This window comes from Diprion similis, chromosome 8 (assembly GCF_021155765.1).
Source record: "Diprion similis isolate iyDipSimi1 chromosome 8, iyDipSimi1.1, whole genome shotgun sequence".
Lineage (NCBI taxonomy): Eukaryota > Metazoa > Arthropoda > Insecta > Hymenoptera > Diprionidae > Diprion > Diprion similis.
This window is the reverse complement of record NC_060112.1, coordinates 23,920,597-23,941,641: the sequence shown is the minus strand read 5'-3', so window position 1 is coordinate 23,941,641 and position 21,045 is coordinate 23,920,597. Positions and strand designations below refer to the sequence as shown.

Here is a 21,045-nt window from a genome sequence, read left to right as displayed (position 1 = left end):
GAAAACAGGGTGACAAAGTACCAAACAAGTTACTGATAAATGTCGCGCGGCCAGTTATCTTTATTGCGTTCACATCTGTGTTTCTAAATGAATTAAGATATTTTTGCATAGCTTGTTAATTTTATTTTTGCAGTACATAGTCTTGGCTTTGCCTTGATTCAGTTCCAATCATTCAGTTCAAATGGACGCAATTAAGGAGTGGCTTTAACGTGATAGCTTTGTTGATCGTCTGGCAGTTATAAGACTTTTTCATTCTGCACTCTTCTTCGGTAGGCAATTACTAATAGATACGTAATAAACTGAAAATGAAACAGATTTATACAAATACGCAAAAAAATTTAATAAAAAAATACAAGTCTAAGTATCTCTTGGCCTGAATGTGCAGTGAAAAGTGTAAATACAAAATGTATAAATTAGTTTAGCTGTAGCATATAAATTTTGCAGACTTGTCTCATTTTTTGTAATAATTGCAGTCGCTTTGCTTGTAACCCACTTAACAACTACCCTAAATATTGTACAATTCTCTTACAGCCCTGCTATATTTGTATGATAGATGTGTTAGTATAATAAGTAATTAACCTACTATTCGACATAAGGTAGAATAAAAAATAAATAAATAAATTGGTCTAAAATAATTGTTTCAGTGTTGTAAATAAATTAGAATGTAGTTAATAATAATTATATACATATATATGTATATATACATATATATATATATAATATTATACATAAAAATTAAAAATAATAATATTAAAAATAATATCAGAACACATATTATAATTTTTTATTTGCGATTCGCTGTTACATGTATGTGCCTAGATATAGCCATGTTATATTAATTATATGATATGATAAATTAATTCATGTTATTAAGTGATAAGTGTAACGAGTTCTTCAATATCAGATATTGGATATGGTATAAATTTATTATACAATATTGTAAAGAGCTCATATTTAGGCATACATGAAATTTAATAAAATCGAAATACATTTTACGAATTAAAATACAATTTCTTCGCAGTTTTTTTAGAACAAGACACTCCTTTATTTTGTACCATCACATTTTTCAACATGAGGTATGAACTTGAGTAAAATAATGTCTAGACTTTACTTCTCATCTCATCCAAGTCAATAACTGCTTATCATTTATTGCTCATAATCATTTCCTGCAAATTCCGCAATATTTAATTTACTTATTAATTAGATCCAAACGAGTTTAATTCTTTGCCGAAAACTGGGTGACTGGAACGAAAATAACGATTTGAAATTATTTTCTCCACATGTGTGTGAATGTGATTTGAGTTGTTCAATTAATTCACGCAAATTCATTTTAAAAATTATACAACATCTATGCTGGATTTAGCAACTTTGATACTCTACAAATAATGTGCTATAATTCATATTCTTGTCTTATCTCTGGTAATACATTGGCCTGAGTATCTACACGCAATACGCTATCAGAAGGTAATTTATTTGTACGTTATCAGAGGGTAAATTACATATGAAATATTTCCACACCGTGTTCATCACAAGCTTACGTGATACGTGTGCGTAGAAAATGATACGCCTGAGCATCGTTACGTCTATCTAGCCAGTTTCATAAATATTCATCAAATATCTTCTGTGTAGAATGGCTGAGGAATTAATTGTAAACAACCTTACACAGCGTATTTACGAGGAACAATATTCTATTCATCGCAAGCAAGACGCAGCGGGTAATTGACCTGATAAAATACAAGTGAATAATAGTCTAGTTTTAATAATTGTTATCTCGTGAAAGAGGACGCCTTCAGAGTCTCGTTTGAACGGGGATTTAAATTATTGCATTTCAGCCCCACCTACGCGCCACTCGAAATCGCACGCCGTGATTGGTTGAACGCCGTGACGTCATTATCTGGAGAATATTCCAATTGGTTAAATCGACGCAAAGCGTCTGCTATGACAGTCGACTCCACGGCGTCCGACGCGACGATCCGATCAGCAGGTCACGCAATGTCCTCGCCGTACCCGCAACAGTCTCAGCTGGAGGCAACAGCTGTAGAGAATTTTCGTGAATATCTCCGCATACCAACGGTCCAACCCAACGTAAATTACGGTTAGTAATTTGGCGATATATTATTAAAAAAGCCCTGATTCCAAGCCCGAAATTTTCAACTGGCCAATACTCTGGCGTGAATTATAAATTGAAATTGAAAGCTTAAAAGCGCGTGCAATAGCGACTGAACAGGGTCGTCCAACAACGCGTTTCCTTTTCAGCTAAATTAGCTAATCATTGCTGGAGACCGACATCCGTCATGATTTCAACCCCGGCCAGATAATCGTGGAAGTATTGCTTGTGCCACGATTGTAGTTATCTCGACAGTTTCGTCGAAGGTGAACTCTGAAAAGGACGCGGCGTCCAAGACGCTATCCAGCCATTGTCTGCCCCACCCTGCATGTACCAAGGAATGGTATATTACTGTTTTAGTCATTTTTTTTATCCAGAGAAAGCTGATACGTTTTATCGAAAGAGCATTCTGCCAAATTCCTGCGGCTGTAAACAGCGTACGTGTTTATTTTAGAATTATCCCCCGCCGAGCACAGCCGGACTCTTTATTCTCCGAGTCCGTGTTGTGTCTTTTTTTGTCGCTGCGTGTTTTTTTATCCTCACGCCTCTTCTTTCTCGGGAACCGGAATCTTTGTTTACGATTTATGTCGCCCAAGTCATTAGGGACACTCCGTAATCTTTTATTTAGACGCTCCGAAATCTTACTCGAAATATTCTCGCAATTCATTCCGTTTGTAATACGCACGCGAAAACCTTTGTGCCTCTCGCGATCATTTTGCATTTATCTAACTCTGCGCTGACGAGTGAAACGATAAGAGATTGTCAACGTGAAAACAGGTTCTCACGTCGAGGGTAGATGAATTTTTTGAAACACAAATGATTATTTATTCGTGACAGGGCGTTTCTTCTTTAAATTGATTTTCTTGTGCTGTCAAGAAACAATAGCTTCACTTGTATTCATGTATACAAGACCGGTTGCACATCATTTTCATCACTTATGGTCATTTTTTTAAAACAAAATACTCGTCCTTTGTTATAATAGTGCTCAATGCGATTTGAAGTTACATCCGCATTGTACACTGCAATTTGCATTTCAATTTTTCAATGAGATTAAAGATATTGTCCTACCTCTTACAACCATTCGATATCTTATCATAAATTAGTTCTAGACTCTTTAAAACGCGCCTTCTTAACAACGAGGTGAAACAAACACCTTTTTTTATTTTAAACCATAGTTTGCAGTTCTCGAGTTTCATTGATATTAATTAGTTGGCAGCCACCACCATTTTACATCAAATTTATTCTTCTACACAATCACTTAGAACTATCCTGCTCTGCAACATACCATATTTTCAGATTGAGAAGTTGTTTGTCATAGTGTTATAGCCAGTCTCCGTCGAAATTTGGCAATTTATTAAACTTTTTTACGTATATATGTACTTTACATGTATCCTATACAGTCAAGACGGTATCATTTTGAACTTGATTTTCGAATTAATCCACTAATGATTGTGGTATAACTAACAAATTAGAATTATAAAGTTTGGGAATCCGTTCTACAGCAAGTTTTTGGTTTCAGATGACTGCGTCGCTTTTCTACAAAAGCAGGCAAAGTCCCTCGACCTGCCACTCAAAGTGTATCATGTACATCCTGACAAGCCAATCGTTATCATCACCTGGGAGGGACTCGACCCATCCTTACCTGTGATTCTCTTGAACAGCCACACGGATGTTGTGCCAGTTTTTGCTGTAAGCAATGCTTCAATATTTAACCATTTACCATCACACAGTTTATTTTGTTCTTGTTCCAAATAGTAAAAACTTCAACCAACTTGATCAAATAGTTACAGTGGGTACTTATTATGTCTGTAAAAAGTAATTGTCCATGGTGGAGCTCAAGTTGTTCAACTATCACTATTTATTAAATTCTTTATATCTTCTGCAACAGTTTCTGTACAATGAATATTAATTTTACTCGATGACTATACTAGTGTAACTACATTCACTTTATTATCTCGAATACCTAGAAAATTTTGGAATCTTGGATATAAAACTTTGTATACTAATAACTGTGACTAAATTAGTCTATTTGATTTGAAGTAAGCCGCAATTTGAACTAAAAAATTTTACTTCAGGATCAATGGACATACCCACCATTCAGTGCACACATGGATGAGAAAGGAGATATATACGCACGTGGAAGTCAGGATATGAAATGCGTCGGGATTCAATATTTGGAAGCAATACGTCGCCTGAAGTTGAAGGGTCAGCGTTTCAACAGAACCATTCACCTGTCTTTTGTACCTGACGAAGAAATCGGGGGAGTACTTGGAATGAGAGAATTTGTCCACACAAAAGACTTCCAGGCATTGAACTTGGGTTTTGCTCTGGACGAAGGAGTCGCATCACCGACCAATGATTATTTTCTCTACAATGGCGAGCGATCTTTGTGGCATTTGTGGATATATTGCCCAGGTAATCCGGGCCATGGATCCCTGATGCTGGATAATACAGCTGGAGAAAAAATCAGAATCATTGTTGACAAATTCATGGACTTCAGAGCGAAAGAAAAAGCCAAGCTCAAGGATCCAAAAGTCAAGCTGGGAGATGTGACTTCAGTTAATCTCACGCAATTACAAGTGAGTCTTTAAGCTTTAGGGATTTTCTTCATTTGTTTAAATTCTATTCACGTCTTTACATTTTTGTGAATGCAATTTTTAATTTTATTTTTTTCATTACTCTTCGAAATAATGTTGCTTTTGATTTTACATTTAACTTCATATAAATCCTTCTCTACTTCAAGTATTATGAGAATTGGCAATTAAAGGTTTTATAGCAAATTACTGATATTTGAATCTGATAATTCCAGCCTGAGATCAAATCTTTGCAGATTCTAGGCTCCAGCATAAATTTAAAAAAGGCACTTGACTCAATATATTTTATTCATCCAGATATAGTGTGTGAAATAAACTTTTTTTGAACCTCGCATTATTTTAAGAATAATTTCACAATAATTTGAGAGAAAGCTACGGGATGCTCGAGATTACATACTTGTATAAGGCGTTGGCCAAATTACTTTTCGCAATATTTTTCTAAAAAATCAGTTGCAAGATCAGTGAATCTAAAGAATTCGTTTTTGTTTTTTTTTTAACCATGCCTTGATCACTAGGATGATAACATTGGTGAGTAGCCTTGAAATTGATTGGAATATAAAACGTTTTTGACGATATTACAATATTTTTTTTGTCATTTTTGTGTACAATGGTGCGAATATAATTTCAGTAGCAGCCTCCTTTGGAAAAAGATGCACTTGGTAATAATGCGATCTTTATTTTTCAGGGAGGTGTACAAACCAATGTAATCCCAGATCAATTGGTAGTTGCATTTGATATTCGTATTGCTGTTACTGTCGATGAAAAAAAATTCGAAGACATGGTGATGGGATGGTGCAAAGAGGCTGGAGAAGATGTGCATGTTAAATTTGAGCAGAAAAATGAGAAAATCGAAACCACTAAAGTAGACAGTACAAATCCATTCTGGGTGGAATTTAAAAATGCCAGTGATAAACTGGGGATTAATCTCGACATCGGAATCTTCCCCGGAGCAACTGACAGTCGTTTTGTGCGATCGGTAAAAGATTTAAATATAACGCTAAAGAAAACCAGATATCAAGATCGACATATCTTTTCAAAAGCAATATATGATGCGTTGGAACGTCTTTTAAAATTTTTCATCTCTCTAACAACTGTCTTGATCGATGTGTGGAAGTGAATGTCCGTAACTTCATATTGACTACAGATCAGTATATTTATTTCTAATTTTGTATAAAATCTGAGTGGCACTGAATTCAACCTCATTAGAAGGAAAAAAATTGCACATGTTTAAAAGACGTTATAAATTGCTTATATGAATTAGTGAATGCACGTACACGTCTGTTTTTCAATGTATGTTATTGATAATATTGACTGCATTTAACCAGGTTGGAATCCCAGCGATCGGTTTTTCACCAATGAACAATACGCCGATCCTACTTCACGATCACAACGAGTATCTAAATAAGGATGTATTTTTGCGTGGTGTTGAAATTTACACGGAATTGATACCAGCTGTGGCCAATGCTTAAAATTCATCACAGATCGTCTGAATACGACTGTTCGTGACCTGATAGTCCGGAGAAGATAAAGCAGTATAAAGTGAGAAGCATGAAGTATGGTAAGAAAATATGAAATATAGTTGGGGTGAAAAGTTTGTTAAAGCTCAGATATATAACATTATAATTGAATGACGTTAAACGTAGTTTAGCTGAACTAGACTGAGACAATAATCAAAAACAGGTAACTTCAGCAACGGGAAATCGTTTTTTGAAATGTTATTGAACAGTCAGCACGAGGCACATCCCAAGTTCCATGATGATTGTGATCATTCTCAGTTGAAAGAAAATATATTTACGAATGACAGTAAACTGAAAGTTAATGTGAACAAAGCAAGGTTTTGGTTTCTCATTTTTATGATTATCATTTTATTTTTCGAACGATCTTCCAAAAATATATAACTGTCTGAATCTCATAGGTTCATTGACAGAAAAATTTTTAAATATGTAATCGATTATTATCATGTGGGCGAGGCAAATTATTGATAAAATTTTGTCTTCAAAAAGCATTCATTTTGCCGTTATGCATTATTAAGAATGCAGTGATGAAACACAAATTTGCCGAAGTTCTAATATACAAAAACCAAAAAAGTCAACATAAAAACGATAAGGCGGGAATCAACATCATGGAAATCAATGTCTAGAAAGATATGAGACAGTAAAAATAGAAAAGAAATAATAATGTGTTGGAAAAAAAGATAAAAAATTTATATTTCTACGTATGTATACACATACATATATTCATATATTTTTTAAATGGTTATTTTAAGCGTGTTATAATAATCATTAAGCTTGTTTGAAATATTACATGTTATTAAATTATAAAATACAAACAAAAAAAAAAAAAAAAGGAAAGAACGCTGCATGTCACCAAACGAAACATCTGTATTGACCCCAGCGTTAATAGATTTGATAATATCTCGTTATTTGCGCGGCATCAAAAAAAGGAAAAAGACGTAAAATTTGGCTGTAATTTTCTCCTCATAATACCAGAATTCACGAGAGAATTCACAATAATAATTATTATTATTCGTTCTTTTTTTTTTTTTTTTTTTATCAAGTGTGCAGGTAACAGTATTACTCGTTTGTCAGCTAGCTCTCTTCTCTCTTTCTTTCTTTTTCATCGCAAGGAACACACGCCGGCTGTATCTCAATGTGTGCGTGAATGTCTCGTCTTCCCGCCATTATCTTATACGTTAGAGTGAGTCAAAGAGAGAGAGAGAAAGAGAGGAACGAACGGTAAATACCTTTGCGGCTCCGTTTCATTCTTAACGGGGCAACCCGACTCCCCTCTATCGTAAAGATAATGGATTCGTCCGTGGCATATGTATATCCACCGTAAATAAACCTCGGGGAAGGTTAACTTGTTAAATATTTTTGAAGATAATGATTGATATTTTTTTTTCAATATTATTCACGATGGAGAAATGTCAAAATAACTCTTTATTTCGCCAATAATTACCTATTTATACGTCGCACTTTGGGTTCGGCCATTTTGGAGTGGGGGGGTAGCGACGTAGCGCGCCCCGACCGCACCTGTCAAGTCGGTAAACCGTTGTCGATGGAAGTAGATATCGGAGACGTTAATTTTGACGGAAATTGTATCTTTGAATAGGCCTGAAACGGTGCACGGGTTATTCGTACGTGGTGAAATCAAGTTGTAGTAATGTATTTTGTCAGCCATGTGCATTGGTATAGAATTTAAAATGATCTCACACCCCAATACCAGCGGTCCAATGAACGCCAAGCGGTATGTTCACGTGACACAAACGGGCCAATAGGCGACGAGAGATTTGAAATTGTGCGTGGTCTTTGTTCACGAGTCCACCGTCAACGTTACTTCAGTTCCGTAAAGAGGGCCTTGTGTCGGTGTTCGTTTATATATGGTCTCTGCCTAAAATTGCATATATTTTGGCCAAAAATTGATACATGAAAGTGGTGATTTTTTTCATAAGACAACAACGTTTCGTCCTGACTGTTTAATAACCGGTAGGTGAAGATATTTAATTCATAACATTAACTACAAAGTATTTATCGTATTTTACTTTTATACAAAATAATCACGCGGTCGAAGGAAGATGCCGGTTTTGTTCGGTGGGCTCTTGTCATACTATTACGCGCATACCTGGAATCGTTTCGATTCTTTTTTTTTTTTTACTCGATACTTTTATCGGTGTTCGAGCATTGATCTGTTTACGCGGTTAAAGTGTCGACAACGAATGTCACGTTGTCTCGTTACGTTTTACACCATGAAGATTGATTTTCTAACATATATTTTTCCTATAGTTATAATTTTTCTCTCTAATATACAACTACGTGTCAAACCTGACGTTCGCCGTACGGAATTTTCAGTGTATATTATATTTTTAACCACCGAGACGAGAGTCTCGTTACTCACACATTAATTTATTTGTCAACGTTTCGCTCAAGGCGGGAACAGCTTGTCGTATTGGACACGTACGGTTAATAAATTTCATTTCTGTGAATTTATATATCGCAAGATTAAACGTCATGGCAACCGGGTGTATTTACCACTCATTTGTTAAACAGCAAAGAATCGATTCGATTTTCTTTTCTGATTAGACGGAAATACGTGTCTGCATACCGTGAACACATCGTCGGATGTTTCGGCGGGAAAAATACGTGCACAATAAAAAGAGTACAAGACCGGTCATTCCCTCCTTACCTTTCTCTCGGTGTGGACATTTACCGACTAAACAGTTTACAATTCTTACTCTTGACACGTAGCTCTTGTCTCAGATATAATAACTATGTAAATTATACATGCGACTGATTAAATTCTAAATTTTCCTTTGCTCCAAGTAAGATTACTTGATTATTTAACAAGAATTATTTCTTGTTAAGTCCTATCTGCATACATGAGTGATTTTTTCTACCATTACGATTTTACTACTTTCCCGCGTAAAGCATCGATTTATCTGCCGTAATACACCGTGTGGCGTGTTTACAGACTTATCGCATTGCCCGGTTTACGAACGATAACCGCTTCGTTACGTGTTGACACTTGTAATTTGATAAAAAAAAAATTAAAAAAAAAAAAAAAGCCAAAAGAAAACTTACGCTATACGTTCATTCTTAATTCTTTCCTGTTCGTCGTTCCTTTTTTACTCTCTTGACTATCAACTTTTCTATCTCCTCTTCTCTTTCCCCGTTAACTTTCGTTAAAAATTGACACATATCTCTAAAACCGTTTCTTCACACCTACTTGAGTTTCGGGTATAAACGCGTTAAATATACATCATGATAACGTTAAAAAAATTAACACATTGTGTGAAATTGACTTCAGACTTTGATCGTTCAATCCGCAGCGTTTACAAATTCCAGTCATTCTTACTTGGTATCTCTCGAATTGTTGAAAGAATTAATTTCTGTATTTTAACGTCTTTTGAATGAAGATAAATAAATAAAGATTTTATTCAAAAATAGTAAAAATTAACTCGGATCATAGATCGTTTTAAATTCAAAAATATCAAGCCAGACACGTTGCAAGTTAAATAGATATTTCAACGTCAAAGTGGAAATTTTCTAAAAGTATAATACCCAAACAAAAGACGGGGGGCTCTGCACGCATTTCAAGGGGTCCTTCTCCCGGCAATCCAACCCATGGACGGGAAATTTTTGACCGTGAGAAACATTCTGGGAACCCCAACCCTCGCCATATGCCCAACACCGAACCCATCCTGCGGGCTTAAACCGAAATATAATCTTGCCAAGTAGTGTATATATATATATATACACACACACACACACTATATAACTAATATATATAACTTTAGTTTTACTGCCTTCTTCGCGAAAATTGTCTATTTATCTTAGCAGTTTTTTTTTTTCTCCTTCTTATCCATAATCCTATTCATTGAACAAAGTTTTTACTTTTTTTTTTCTTTCGCCTTTTACTACATTCTAATGCGTATACATTTTTCAAATTCATCGTTCAATCTTGTCTCTTTCGGACAATACAATTTGCCTGTAAATATACACACGGTTTCCATAATGAGGCAGACAGGAAATTGAGAAAGTTATGCATGTATGTACAAATAGACGTTCAGTCTTTCATATGTTATGTGCCTTAGGTGCGTATATAATTCAGGCTCTCAGACCCTCAGGCGCGGAGTTCTGTTCTTTACGTTGGAATAATCATCGTTAGAAGGAGGGAAATGCTGCTCGGCGCAAACCTTGCACACATTATATGTACCGATGTTTACCTTTTCATTACCCGGTTCAACTACCTAACGAATTTATATCTATATCCGTAAACGCTGTATATACCACCTATATACGAATATTTTTACACCCCGAGTGTGCCTATAACGTATATATTGACTACGGAATACAGGCAGAGGTGGTACGTGTCGAACATCATTTACGACACGCGCCCACGAAGAAACTACGAACACTGAATTACAAGTTGCATGAACCGCCGCTTATCGAGGACTTTGATATTATTAACGATATTAGACAAAGCTCGATCACGAAGTAGCGGTTCATTCAGTTGCGAAATGTGATTTTAAATTTTTCTTGTACACGTTATTTGTACATTTTATAAAGTTAAAAGAAAAAAAAAAAAAAAAAAACATGAAAATATTTCATTTTCTCGACTAACCGTAAGTTGAATTATTTAAAAAAAAAAATTCTTTTCTTTTCAACTTATTTGTCGGTTTTTCGGTCAATCGTGTCTTACGATTACATTTACGAAAACCTTATCCGAACGTAACAACAACCCATCCCCTTCCATATAAATTTTCAAACCATCCGTTCGTCCCCTCGTCGTTCTACGCAGAGAGGGTGCAGACAGTCGGGCATGTAGCAGGGGAAATCGGATCGATAGTCGAGAGGGTAGTAGAGGCTAAAGAAAATACAGTCGGTCCAACCCGAGATCATCCATTTATTATTTCGCATTCAGTTTCGTTTTGCGTCTTTGCAGTCGGGCCGAGATAGCTTTAATTGCAACACATAATTTACCAAGTAAAACATGCATACAAAAGAAAAAGGTTGGAATAAATTTGTATTTATATGTACATGTATGTCCAACATACATAATTTGTACTATACGGCTATTTATTCTTTTATTCTTCAAAAAGTGTTAAATCATTTCTATAATTCATCGTGTAGGTATGTTCAACAGAGGAAAATTGTTTAATTCTCGTATAAAATTCTTGATCGGAAACACGCGTTATATACAAGTATAGATGCGAAATAATCCATTCCGTTTTTACTTTCATTCGGGTCAATATGATATGCCAATAACTAATGTTCGTGTCATGGTGTTTGTATGTATATACACATGTATAATGACGAGAGCAGGTTATAGCCCTCTCGCTTCGAAATCCTCTTACATACATATATATGTATATGTGCACACCTAATCAACAGCTAATCAAACAAAGATGCGTTTATTTTTTCGTTTTTATTTTTGCGAACCACAAACTACACTAAATATAGCAGATAGAAATTTTCACACGCACGCGAGTATACTAATTTGCGAAATTCATCAATCGATGCTCAAGATAAACATTATACATTGTTTGTAAATTTATAGTATATTCATTGTATAAAGAATAATATCTTACAAAAAATTTTGGCCCAGGTACACAGTAAAATATGCAGTGTACGTAACACGTGTGGCGTTGAGATTATACATTTCTTTTACTTCTTTTTGTCATATTCCCTGCCGTATTTTTTTCCGAACGAATATACGACCGCCTTGTTGCAGGAAGTGGTCAACCGCCTTAATATACGTACGTGATACTGAGCATATATACATGCCTACGATGTAATAATACTATCAATTCGCGGTCGACGTCTTCCCGTATGTACCTGTATCTGCACATTATAATATTCTGCGGTTATTAAATACCTGCATCATTTCGGTCATACGCAAGTTGTTATAGGTGCAATGATCGACGATCAATAATATTATAATAATTCTTCTTGGACACGATTGTTAATTTCTTTCGCTCACCTAAAGCACTAGCTAAATTGAGGTTCTTTTCTGTTCAGAAATATTCATTAATGAATTGTCTTTACGGTCAACTTGTTTTCGGTCCGAAACAAAATGCCAGTTCGATTCTATACGAATCATGTGACAATTATTGGTGATCCAATTGAATTGAGAAAATGGAATCCATTGTCACATAATTCGCATAGAATCAAAATCGCATTTTGTTTCGGACGTGAGGCTGAAGTTAATAGCGTTATTGTAATGAATAACGGTTCGGAAAAATCGTTATTTAACCATTGCAGGAATGTGTGAAATTCGGTTAATCAGTTCGGTGAAACGTATTAATATTTTGAAAACTTAACTACTTTAAAGTTACTATTAACTTGCAAAATTAACTTCAATCTTATCCGGAAACAAGTTGGCTAGAAGGTTAAAGCATTGATGAATATTACTGTACCTGCCTGACTGTGAGACAAATGAATCCTTCCTTACTTCGGGGTAGGGCCCAGTGTTAGAATTTATGCCTTATACCTGCGGTCCTAAGATAATCCTGTGTAGGTAGAATAAGAAAAAGAAACTGGGCGGGTCGGTAGGGCAGGGAGCTAGTCGAATCCGTTGAAACAAACCTTAGGTATAAGCCAGCAGGGTGCAAGGCGAGAAGTTTCACCCGAATTTTCTCTTTCTATTGTCATTTACCCGATTTAGCGAGGATAATCCGACCCACGTTATACCCAAAAGAAAAGATTAACGGTCAAACACTTCCAGGAATCTTTAGCCCGCACTTTTCCTCAGCTTTGGTATACCTACAGTTGAAAATTTGGAAAATCCCGACTCGATGATATTCCTTGGGGGTAAAAAGCAAGCGGGTGGTATATTATTTAGATATATCGAATACAGATCGGACAAACTTTATACCATTCATTACACGATCTACATATTCGACATTTCATCGTTTATATACGTATGCATATAAGAATCAGTTAGAGGAGAATACAACGTGTTTTTAAGGCTTGAAGTACGAAACGAGGAATGACCGTACTGGTTGTACAGTTTTTGTAAATATGTACATATGTGTATACATTTACATATCTACTACTGTATTATACTTATGCTCGAAGAAGAAGAAGAAGAAGAAGAAAAATAATACTACTCTTGTATATCGGATTGAACTGAGGCATCGTGGTCGTCTTCTTATAAACGTATATACTCGAGAGGAAGGCAGGTTCTCTCTTCTTTCTTCTTTGTGATCAAGAAAACCGGTTTTCATTCGGGATACTCATGAAGCTCGTGAAGTTCACCGAGTGTGAACTAGGCTTTCGGGCGCAGTTATGGTACTATTGGTGTAATATTGATTTATTACGGTTCGGTTCGTCGCAGGGATCAATCCATCTGTGGACCATCTATACTCAGTTCTTCTCATCTCTTATGCTCATTCTCCCGATGCCTGCAACGCTGCTGCAACATTCCGAACAATTTTATCCGTATCTAGGATCTTTCTATTGATCTTCGTGTTGTTGTTCATTTTTTTTCCCTCCTTTTTCTATTTCGGTTACTTCTCCTTTTAATTTTGTGCTCATCCGACTTTATCGACAGATTACTTTATACGTACTGAACGGATTTTCGTCACGTATAAAATGTTGGGAAGAATAGACGGAATGAAAAATGAACTACAGATAAAAATAAATAAATGAGCGAAGAACAACAGATTGTCCAGTGATGCAGGAAGAGATCTTTCCATTATTCTATACTACAATTTTGTCTCGAAACTCGGAACAAGCCTTCGTGATCACTCGACGGTTCGTTACGCTTTGCGAGTCGAATCTATCCCGTTAATTACCCTTCAGGTCAAGTGTCACGACGCTATTAATGGTATATTAAATACTCCTTGTTCCACTCCCTGGAGTTTTCAAATTCGTTCCTAAAAGTGATTTAGAATAGAATTATTCATCACGGAAATTCGAAGTTAAATCCGTACCGTAAATATCCTCGAACCGTGGCTTTTATATAGTTTACCATCAACTACTTCCCGTCGACTCTTTACTTCTTCTTTTCCTTCGCTGCTACGCAATCAGCCAGCGGCTATAAGCCATGTGTCTCTCTGATATTCGAGGAACAAATTCTTATCCAAGTCCGTTTTAACCGGGCGTCTACGTTGAGTCAAATAACCGCAATTTAATTCGAGTCCCGGAAATTGCTGTACGCAAAAATCACCGAATTACAACAGAATGGTTGTAACGATTTTTCACACTTATCCTAATCATTTTTCACCCTCGATTACTGGGCAAACAAAATTGTACTTTTCAGTTTCGATATATGTACTTCATTAGAAAATCCATTTTTCTCTTGGCGATTCTGTTTGCTTGGGTTCAACCGTTTGCCCGTTGTTAAAGTTGTGTGGAAAATTAAAAAAATAAAATAAAATAAATACAATAGATGGAGAGTTATTATAGTAATACGTTGCAGAGGCGTAGAGATCTGACGATCGGTCAATGAGTATATATGTATATAGTAAAAAGTTGCGACAGTAAACTTATTGTTAGTCAGTCAAGTTACTGTACACATGGCATGGCACGACACATGGTAATATCCACCGCACACGTTTCAATGGCCAGACTTGAAAACAGACGAAAAAAGAAAAGAACTAAACAGCCAAAGGCCCAAGGTTGTTCTTGTTTGGCGGAGAGAGCAAGTGTGAAAGACCGCCGATCGTCTCTAAAGCGAGACAAAAGATTCTAAAATTATGCACGGTAATTGTCGCAATACCCGACATACGTAACGAAATTTTTTTTTTCTCCCTCCAATTTTATTATTGGCTTTGGTCCAAAGAAATAAAATTAACGCGTACGTTGACCTTCGAAAAAATTCTGGTTTTTTTTCCCTCTCACTATCAATAAAGGTCGTTGCTCCGTCTTACGAAGCGCAAAAAAAAAGTTACGTCCGAGTTAAAATCGTCAATTTTCACCATTCAAATACCCATGTCGTAACTATGTATAATTTTATTATTTTTTCATTAGGTTTTTTTTTTATTTTTCAACAACTTCAATCGTTTCTTCAAGGATAACACAATTTTTTTCTCCTCGATTTGATTTCTGAATTTTTGTACACGTATCCACATGCGTGTAGATATTGATTTCAGTCCTAATTTATGACTTGAATAGTTGTGAAGAAAGCTGTGAAATAATATTGAATATGTGTATCTTGCGCAATGTAACGTTCTAATGAGCATACACACATCGATTTGGAGCTGTATGTCAAAACGAATTTTTTTTACACACGATGCAAATGTATTTTCATTTCTAGACATGGACAGAAATTTTTTAATTAATACGATACAAAATGATGATTTATTCGCCATTCTTGGGTTGGGCCTTTCTTGGGCCTGTCAATCAACTTATCAATAATATACTCTGTAGTATGCATTATTCATGTACTTGTACATGTAATTGAAGCAGGGTCAGTTCCCTAGTCGACGATACAAGCTTAGTACGCTTAGTGATTGCTGCTTCTACGGCTATTTAGCATTTTACACTACTACGTGGCAGAAGGTATAGGCACTACTCCTCCTCCTTCTCCGTTGAAGTAAACTCACTATCGCTTGGAGTACTACAGAGCTCTACACATTCTATAGTAAATCGGCTATAGTATTATGAGTCAGTCACACCCACAAGCTTAGCCTGATGCAGGAGTTCAAGACCCTCTCAGCACACATTCACTCTTCTCTGCCGCATGCGAGGTCACGTGTATACTACTTTATTGTAGTATATACCTGAACTCACTTGGCTGTAATTCTATTGACTATACCTCGGATCACGTTACAAGATTACCTGGCAATCTAAATACGGAGCAAGACAATATTATGCACTTAATTAACTATAATGCAGCACTACCTTATACTTTTCGTATATCAGTTCTTTAAGCTAACTTTAAGAATTCGTTATGTGCGATATTTAGTCCGTTTAAATTCTCGTAATATTCTTTCCCACGCTTCGTTTTTTTTTTCTATCTCTTATTTCACATTTTTCTTGTCTGCCGAGGGCGATAAATTTTCTGTATTATCAACCCATTATTACGTTACGTCAAGCTTAGGGGCTTTAAATATTACGAGAAGAAGAACCCTTGGCAGATGTACCGAAAAATCTATTTTCTTCTCCTTAAACGTATCGTCAAATTTGCATACTCATCAAGTCGAATTTGATACCCTTGTAGACTGCAGAAATTGTTTTAGGAATATTTCATGGTTGATATTTTTTTTCCAGTCGCGTGAATGTTGGACACGGAGAGCAGACACAGTACCGGGCTGGATCAAGGGTCCACAAGAGATCCTTGGCTCACAATGGACTACTACTTAGGCACAGATAGCGTATCGTTGCAGGAGATGCTGGACGTTGACATAAAGTGTGAAGTAGAAGGAGTGATTGGAGGCCATCCCGAGCTGGGCTTCAATTTCACCGACTTGTCGCCACTTGAGATGGATGACAATCCCGTCGGCTGTCAAGATGATATCAATGGCTGGTTCGGCTCGGCTAGTCTGTTAAATGGAAATAGCAATAGTTCCAACAGGTATGTGAGGTAAAAAATCGTTCAATATAAACGTTGGGGACGTAAATCTCCTTAATATCTTACCGCTGATAACAATAAGCGACTTGATTTTGGATGAAATTTATGTTCGTTTATACTTATTTTGAACAATTTTCCACAGCAATTTCAACTTGGATATTACTGGAGGAGACGCAGCTTCGGTGATGGTCAATCCCAACTCTGTGATGCCTCATATAACTGTGAGAAGTCCAAGTCCGCACAGTAATCGTCGACACTTTTCTTTCTCTGTGAAAAAAGATGTCAAAGAAGAGAAAGTCAATGTGGAAGATGAGAACGATTCGGAAGGGGAACAGTACGAGCATGATATGACGGAAACTGAAGATGAAGAGGAAGAAGAAGAAGAGGGAGATGAGGAGGAGGAGTCGGAAGACGAGCAGGAACTTACAACGACCATAATACCGGCGAAACTGAAGCAAAATTCGCTACGTACAAACGCTATCATAAAAACCATATCTGCACAGATAGCCAAACCTCAAATTCAACAGAAATTAAACACTGTTACGAATATAAAAGTACAAAACTTCAAACTACTCCAGAGTCCGCATCACGCGCAGCACGTTAGAAAACAAAATTACCATAACAACGTTCACAACACAGTTCCCACAATAAAAAGGGACAAGGAATTTGACCTCTCAGATTACGACGAAAGACCATATCCAAAACCGGCGTATTCATATTCCTGTCTCATAGCGATGGCACTAAAGAATAGCCACACAGGATCTTTGCCAGTTTCGGAAATCTACAATTTCATGTGGTGAGTTTGATTTCTTATTTGTAGAGCAGCCATGATAGTAAATCACCTTTTCTTTCTCATCTTCCAAAACTTAAACGAAAGAATAAAAGCCACATACCAGCTTCTGTACAGGATTACGTAAATGTTTTATAAATGCTGCCATAGGTTACAATGATGAATCTCGTAGAGAATTTTTTATTTGCAATCCAACTCCGGTCTTTTGTGCACAAATTAGTGTAACTTAATCATTGTGAATTGTGAAAACAGTTTATCGCTGGGGTAAGGCCAGAGACTTATGTATATTAGTTGGTAGAGCAAGATATGTGTGCAACTTCAACTCATTCCAGCTTCCTGTTGATAATTTGCTTCGGTTGATTAAATTTTGCTCTGTGAGATGGTGATATAAAAATCCCTTCAGACTTTGACATAATGTCAAGAGAAGTGTGATATGTAAAGCATTACATTAAAACTTCACTAAAATTTCTTCAGTACACTAAATGTGCGGAAAGATAAGGCGCTGTTATTTTGAATCAGGAAGTAACTCAGACTGAAATTACTCGTGCATGAAACAGGATTTCACTACTCTTTTGAATAAGGCAAACTGGATAACTTGGATAAAATGAAACAAACCAATGTACCTATTGACGTATTAGGTAACATATCTGCCCTACTTTGGGATTTGATACAGTTCTATGTACATAAGATGTACATCTATTTACCTATTATTTTTGGATCATTACTCAGGAAGTCTCATGCTATTACAGGTCATTTATTATCCCAAAATTTTTATAATTAGAACCATTCTTCATGATGACTTGACATTCAAATAGGCGTATCAGTAGGCACACGAAACTAGAATAAATAATTAATCTATATTAAACAAGGCGATTATTCAACTAAAAAGCAAAATAGGTAGCTGTTCAGTCAAAGCTTGACAAGTATAACAAATTATGAAAGTAATTGCGGTTAATAATTTTATGCTTATTGCCAATGCATTTGAATTTTTGGCCATGTGGTCTGATGGTGCAAAATAGATTGAAACCCTGTAAGTGTGGAGGGGGCACAAGATGGAAAATTATTGTCCCTGTTCCTTTATTCCCAGGCTACTAAGGGGGGGGAGCAACCATTTTGTATGGGGCCCTTGGAGCACCAGGTGCATGTCAGGGTACAGTCCCTTTCGAAACCTTTCACTTCTTTCTTTGTTTACAAATCCTGCTATGTTGTTTAATGTGATATATTTTATTATATTTCGTGACATCGCGTGAATATATGATTATAACTATCACCATGTACATTATTATTGCAATACTGATTCTTCGACCAAGCAATTTCGGCTCCATATATTGTTGTAAATGTAGAAAACTGATAGTTTTGGCATTCTTTACTGTTCAGGCTATCATTTTTCCGTCAGACAAATATAGTGATTCTGGTAATAAGAAAGTCTGAAATTGGTACTTCTACCAGATACACTGTTGGCTTCTGTTTTTTTTTTTTTTTTTTTTTTTAGTTCTAAGAAATACATTAGTGGAGAAAATCTGACTCAAAATAGATATAAAAAGAAAAATCACATGAATTCTTGCAGACGTTTCAAAGATTCGAGTTTCCAACATTTTTATCTACGAAAATTAAAATTCTAGTTTTTGTGACTAATTAAGCAGATCTGTTTACTCTTAGAAGTTTTCTAAGCCAAGCTTTTTTCTTTTATTTATTTCAGTGAACATTTTCCTTACTTCAAGACAGCGCCGAATGGTTGGAAAAATTCTGTAAGGCACAATTTATCGTTGAATAAATGTTTCGAAAAGATAGAGAAGCCTGCAGGTAATGGCAATCAAAGAAAAGGATGTTTGTGGGCGATAAATCCAGCAAAGATAGCGAAAATGGATGAAGAAGTACAGAAATGGTCAAGAAAAGATCCTCTTGCAATTAAGAAGGCAATGATATATCCTGACCACTTAGAGTTACTAGAACGGGGTGAAATGAAGTATGCAGGGAGCGGCTTTATGTCAGAAGAGGCGGAAAGCTCTGGCGATGAAACTGCGGAAGAAAATACACCGTACAATGAACCTGTTCATAATCATATTGCAGCAAATTCTGTAACAGACAGTTATGACGAGAGCAGTCAAGATTTTGACATAGATATTACCGAACATATCTATGATGAAATTGATATTGAGGATAACAAGGACACGTTGCACATGCAGCTAAATATCGCTAAGCAGCCGACGTTTGAATATGAGCTTAGCCCTAGCACGAAGAGACAAAAAACATTGACAGGAACGTTACAAGGAAATTACGTCTACCAGCCTGTTGCGACGTCACGAAGGAAAACTCCTCTACTCTTGAGGCCAGGAGCAACGCCGAATTCATACCTCAAGATTGAATAAACGTTAGGATGAATTTTACGAAAAAAATTCATACATGTTCACTGTAAAAAATGCATCCATTTTTTTTCTACCTCCGTTCACATTGGTAGTTGAATTCTATTATGAAATGTCGATTTAAGCTGTCCACGTTATTCTAATTTACCAGTTGCTATTCATTTTCTTTTTTCTTACAACTCTTGACTTTCTGCTCTCAGTCGTATTCCGGAAGTTCAGTGACGTTAATGCAATATTAATTACCCCTTCGTTACTTACTGTACCTAAATACCATTTTTACGTATTTCACTTTTATTTAAAATGACTAATACAATAATAATATAACTCAAACATCGAAGACATACAACCAAAACAGTTCGCAGTATTTTAAACTTATTCAGATATCATTTTTCATCTGATATTTTGTTTTAACACATTTGTAGCAATACAAAGTTTTCATTAAGCGCGAAACAATTGTAATGGGTAGAAATTGGAGTATTTAGAAATTTTTTAATTTGTCAAGCTCGTGACCTTATCCGATAAAATCAACGATTATGTAGTTCGGATTTATTAATTACATAATTTTTTTTCCTACGATAATAAATGGAACAGGGATATTTGTATAAAAAATGACAACAGCTGAACTACCGCAATATTGAAAGCATGCAAATCAAGTCTGACTTTTGACATTGCACGACTTTCCATAATTATGCATCTAACTGTGTGAGAAATATGAAGTACAAACAGTTACAGATTTTGATTACATGATAACGTTTCGTAACATCCGATGATGAGCAAGTATATCTACTACATACGACTTAAGAAGAAACAAAAAAGAAAATTGATTTAGTGCTAATACAGTCAATTCAGTGCGGATTAAAATTTTGCAGTGTTTAAGGATTCCCTATTCGCACAAATAGTGTATTTAATAATATATTTCCATAAATAGAGCTTATGAATCCAGATTTGATACTATTTTTCGAATCAGTTTGGTTCATTTAACTTGAAAAAAAAAAATTTCTCATCGGCAGCAATCTTAAGATTTAGTGTATAATTTTTTTATTCTAACATGGTATATCGGATGCTTACCATATCTAGTGAAGCTGAAAATAATACTAAAATATGAGGCACGTTTTACTACCAGTCTTGTCACTCTTCGACATCCTAAATCCGATCCAAATCCATTTTGAACGCGAA

The 21,045-nt window shown here is 35.8% G+C and overlaps 2 protein-coding genes across 3 annotated transcripts; both read left to right on the top strand.

Moving 5' to 3' along the window:
• The first annotated feature begins 1,923 nt into the window (after window positions 1-1,923).
• On the top strand, window positions 1,924-7,197 carry LOC124409209 (aminoacylase-1-like). The gene is made up of 5 exons (XM_046886685.1): window positions 1,924-2,095; window positions 3,627-3,796; window positions 4,183-4,686; window positions 5,387-5,677; window positions 6,027-7,197. Exons 1-5 carry the CDS (start codon window positions 1,939-1,941, stop codon window positions 6,168-6,170), a joined length of 1,266 nt encoding a protein of 421 aa, XP_046742641.1. The 5' UTR covers window positions 1,924-1,938; the 3' UTR covers window positions 6,171-7,197.
• Window positions 7,198-7,279: 82 nt separating this feature from the next.
• On the top strand, window positions 7,280-20,352 carry LOC124409208. 2 transcript variants are annotated; one of them, XM_046886684.1, is made up of 4 exons: window positions 7,280-8,186; window positions 16,416-16,719; window positions 16,859-17,512; window positions 19,206-20,352. In XM_046886684.1, exons 2-4 carry the CDS (start codon window positions 16,424-16,426, stop codon window positions 19,873-19,875), a joined length of 1,620 nt encoding a protein of 539 aa, XP_046742640.1. In that variant the 5' UTR covers window positions 7,280-8,186; window positions 16,416-16,423; the 3' UTR covers window positions 19,876-20,352. The 2 variants fall into 2 exon arrangements, with proteins under 2 accessions (XP_046742640.1, XP_046742639.1); XM_046886683.1 differs by having other exon boundaries at window positions 16,416-16,728.
• Window positions 20,353-21,045: the final 693 nt, after the last annotated feature.

Bases quoted from the DNA above. Each gene is read 5' to 3' on its own strand.
- LOC124409209 (XM_046886685.1), top strand. From the start codon at position 1,939: ATGACAGTCGACTCCACGGCGTCCGACGCGACGATCCGATCAGCAGGT. The intron at 2,096-3,626 runs GTTAGTAATTTG...TTTTGGTTTCAG, and splicing joins CCAACCCAACGTAAATTACG to ATGACTGCGTCGCTTTTCTA. The intron at 5,678-6,026 runs GTAAAAGATTTA...GCATTTAACCAG, and splicing joins ACAGTCGTTTTGTGCGATCG to GTTGGAATCCCAGCGATCGG.
- LOC124409208 (XM_046886683.1), top strand. From the start codon at position 16,424: ATGTTGGACACGGAGAGCAGACACAGTACCGGGCTGGATCAAGGGTCC. The intron at 16,729-16,858 runs GTAAAAAATCGT...AATTTTCCACAG, and splicing joins AGTTCCAACAGGTATGTGAG to CAATTTCAACTTGGATATTA. The intron at 17,513-19,205 runs GTGAGTTTGATT...TATTTATTTCAG, and splicing joins GAAATCTACAATTTCATGTG to TGAACATTTTCCTTACTTCA.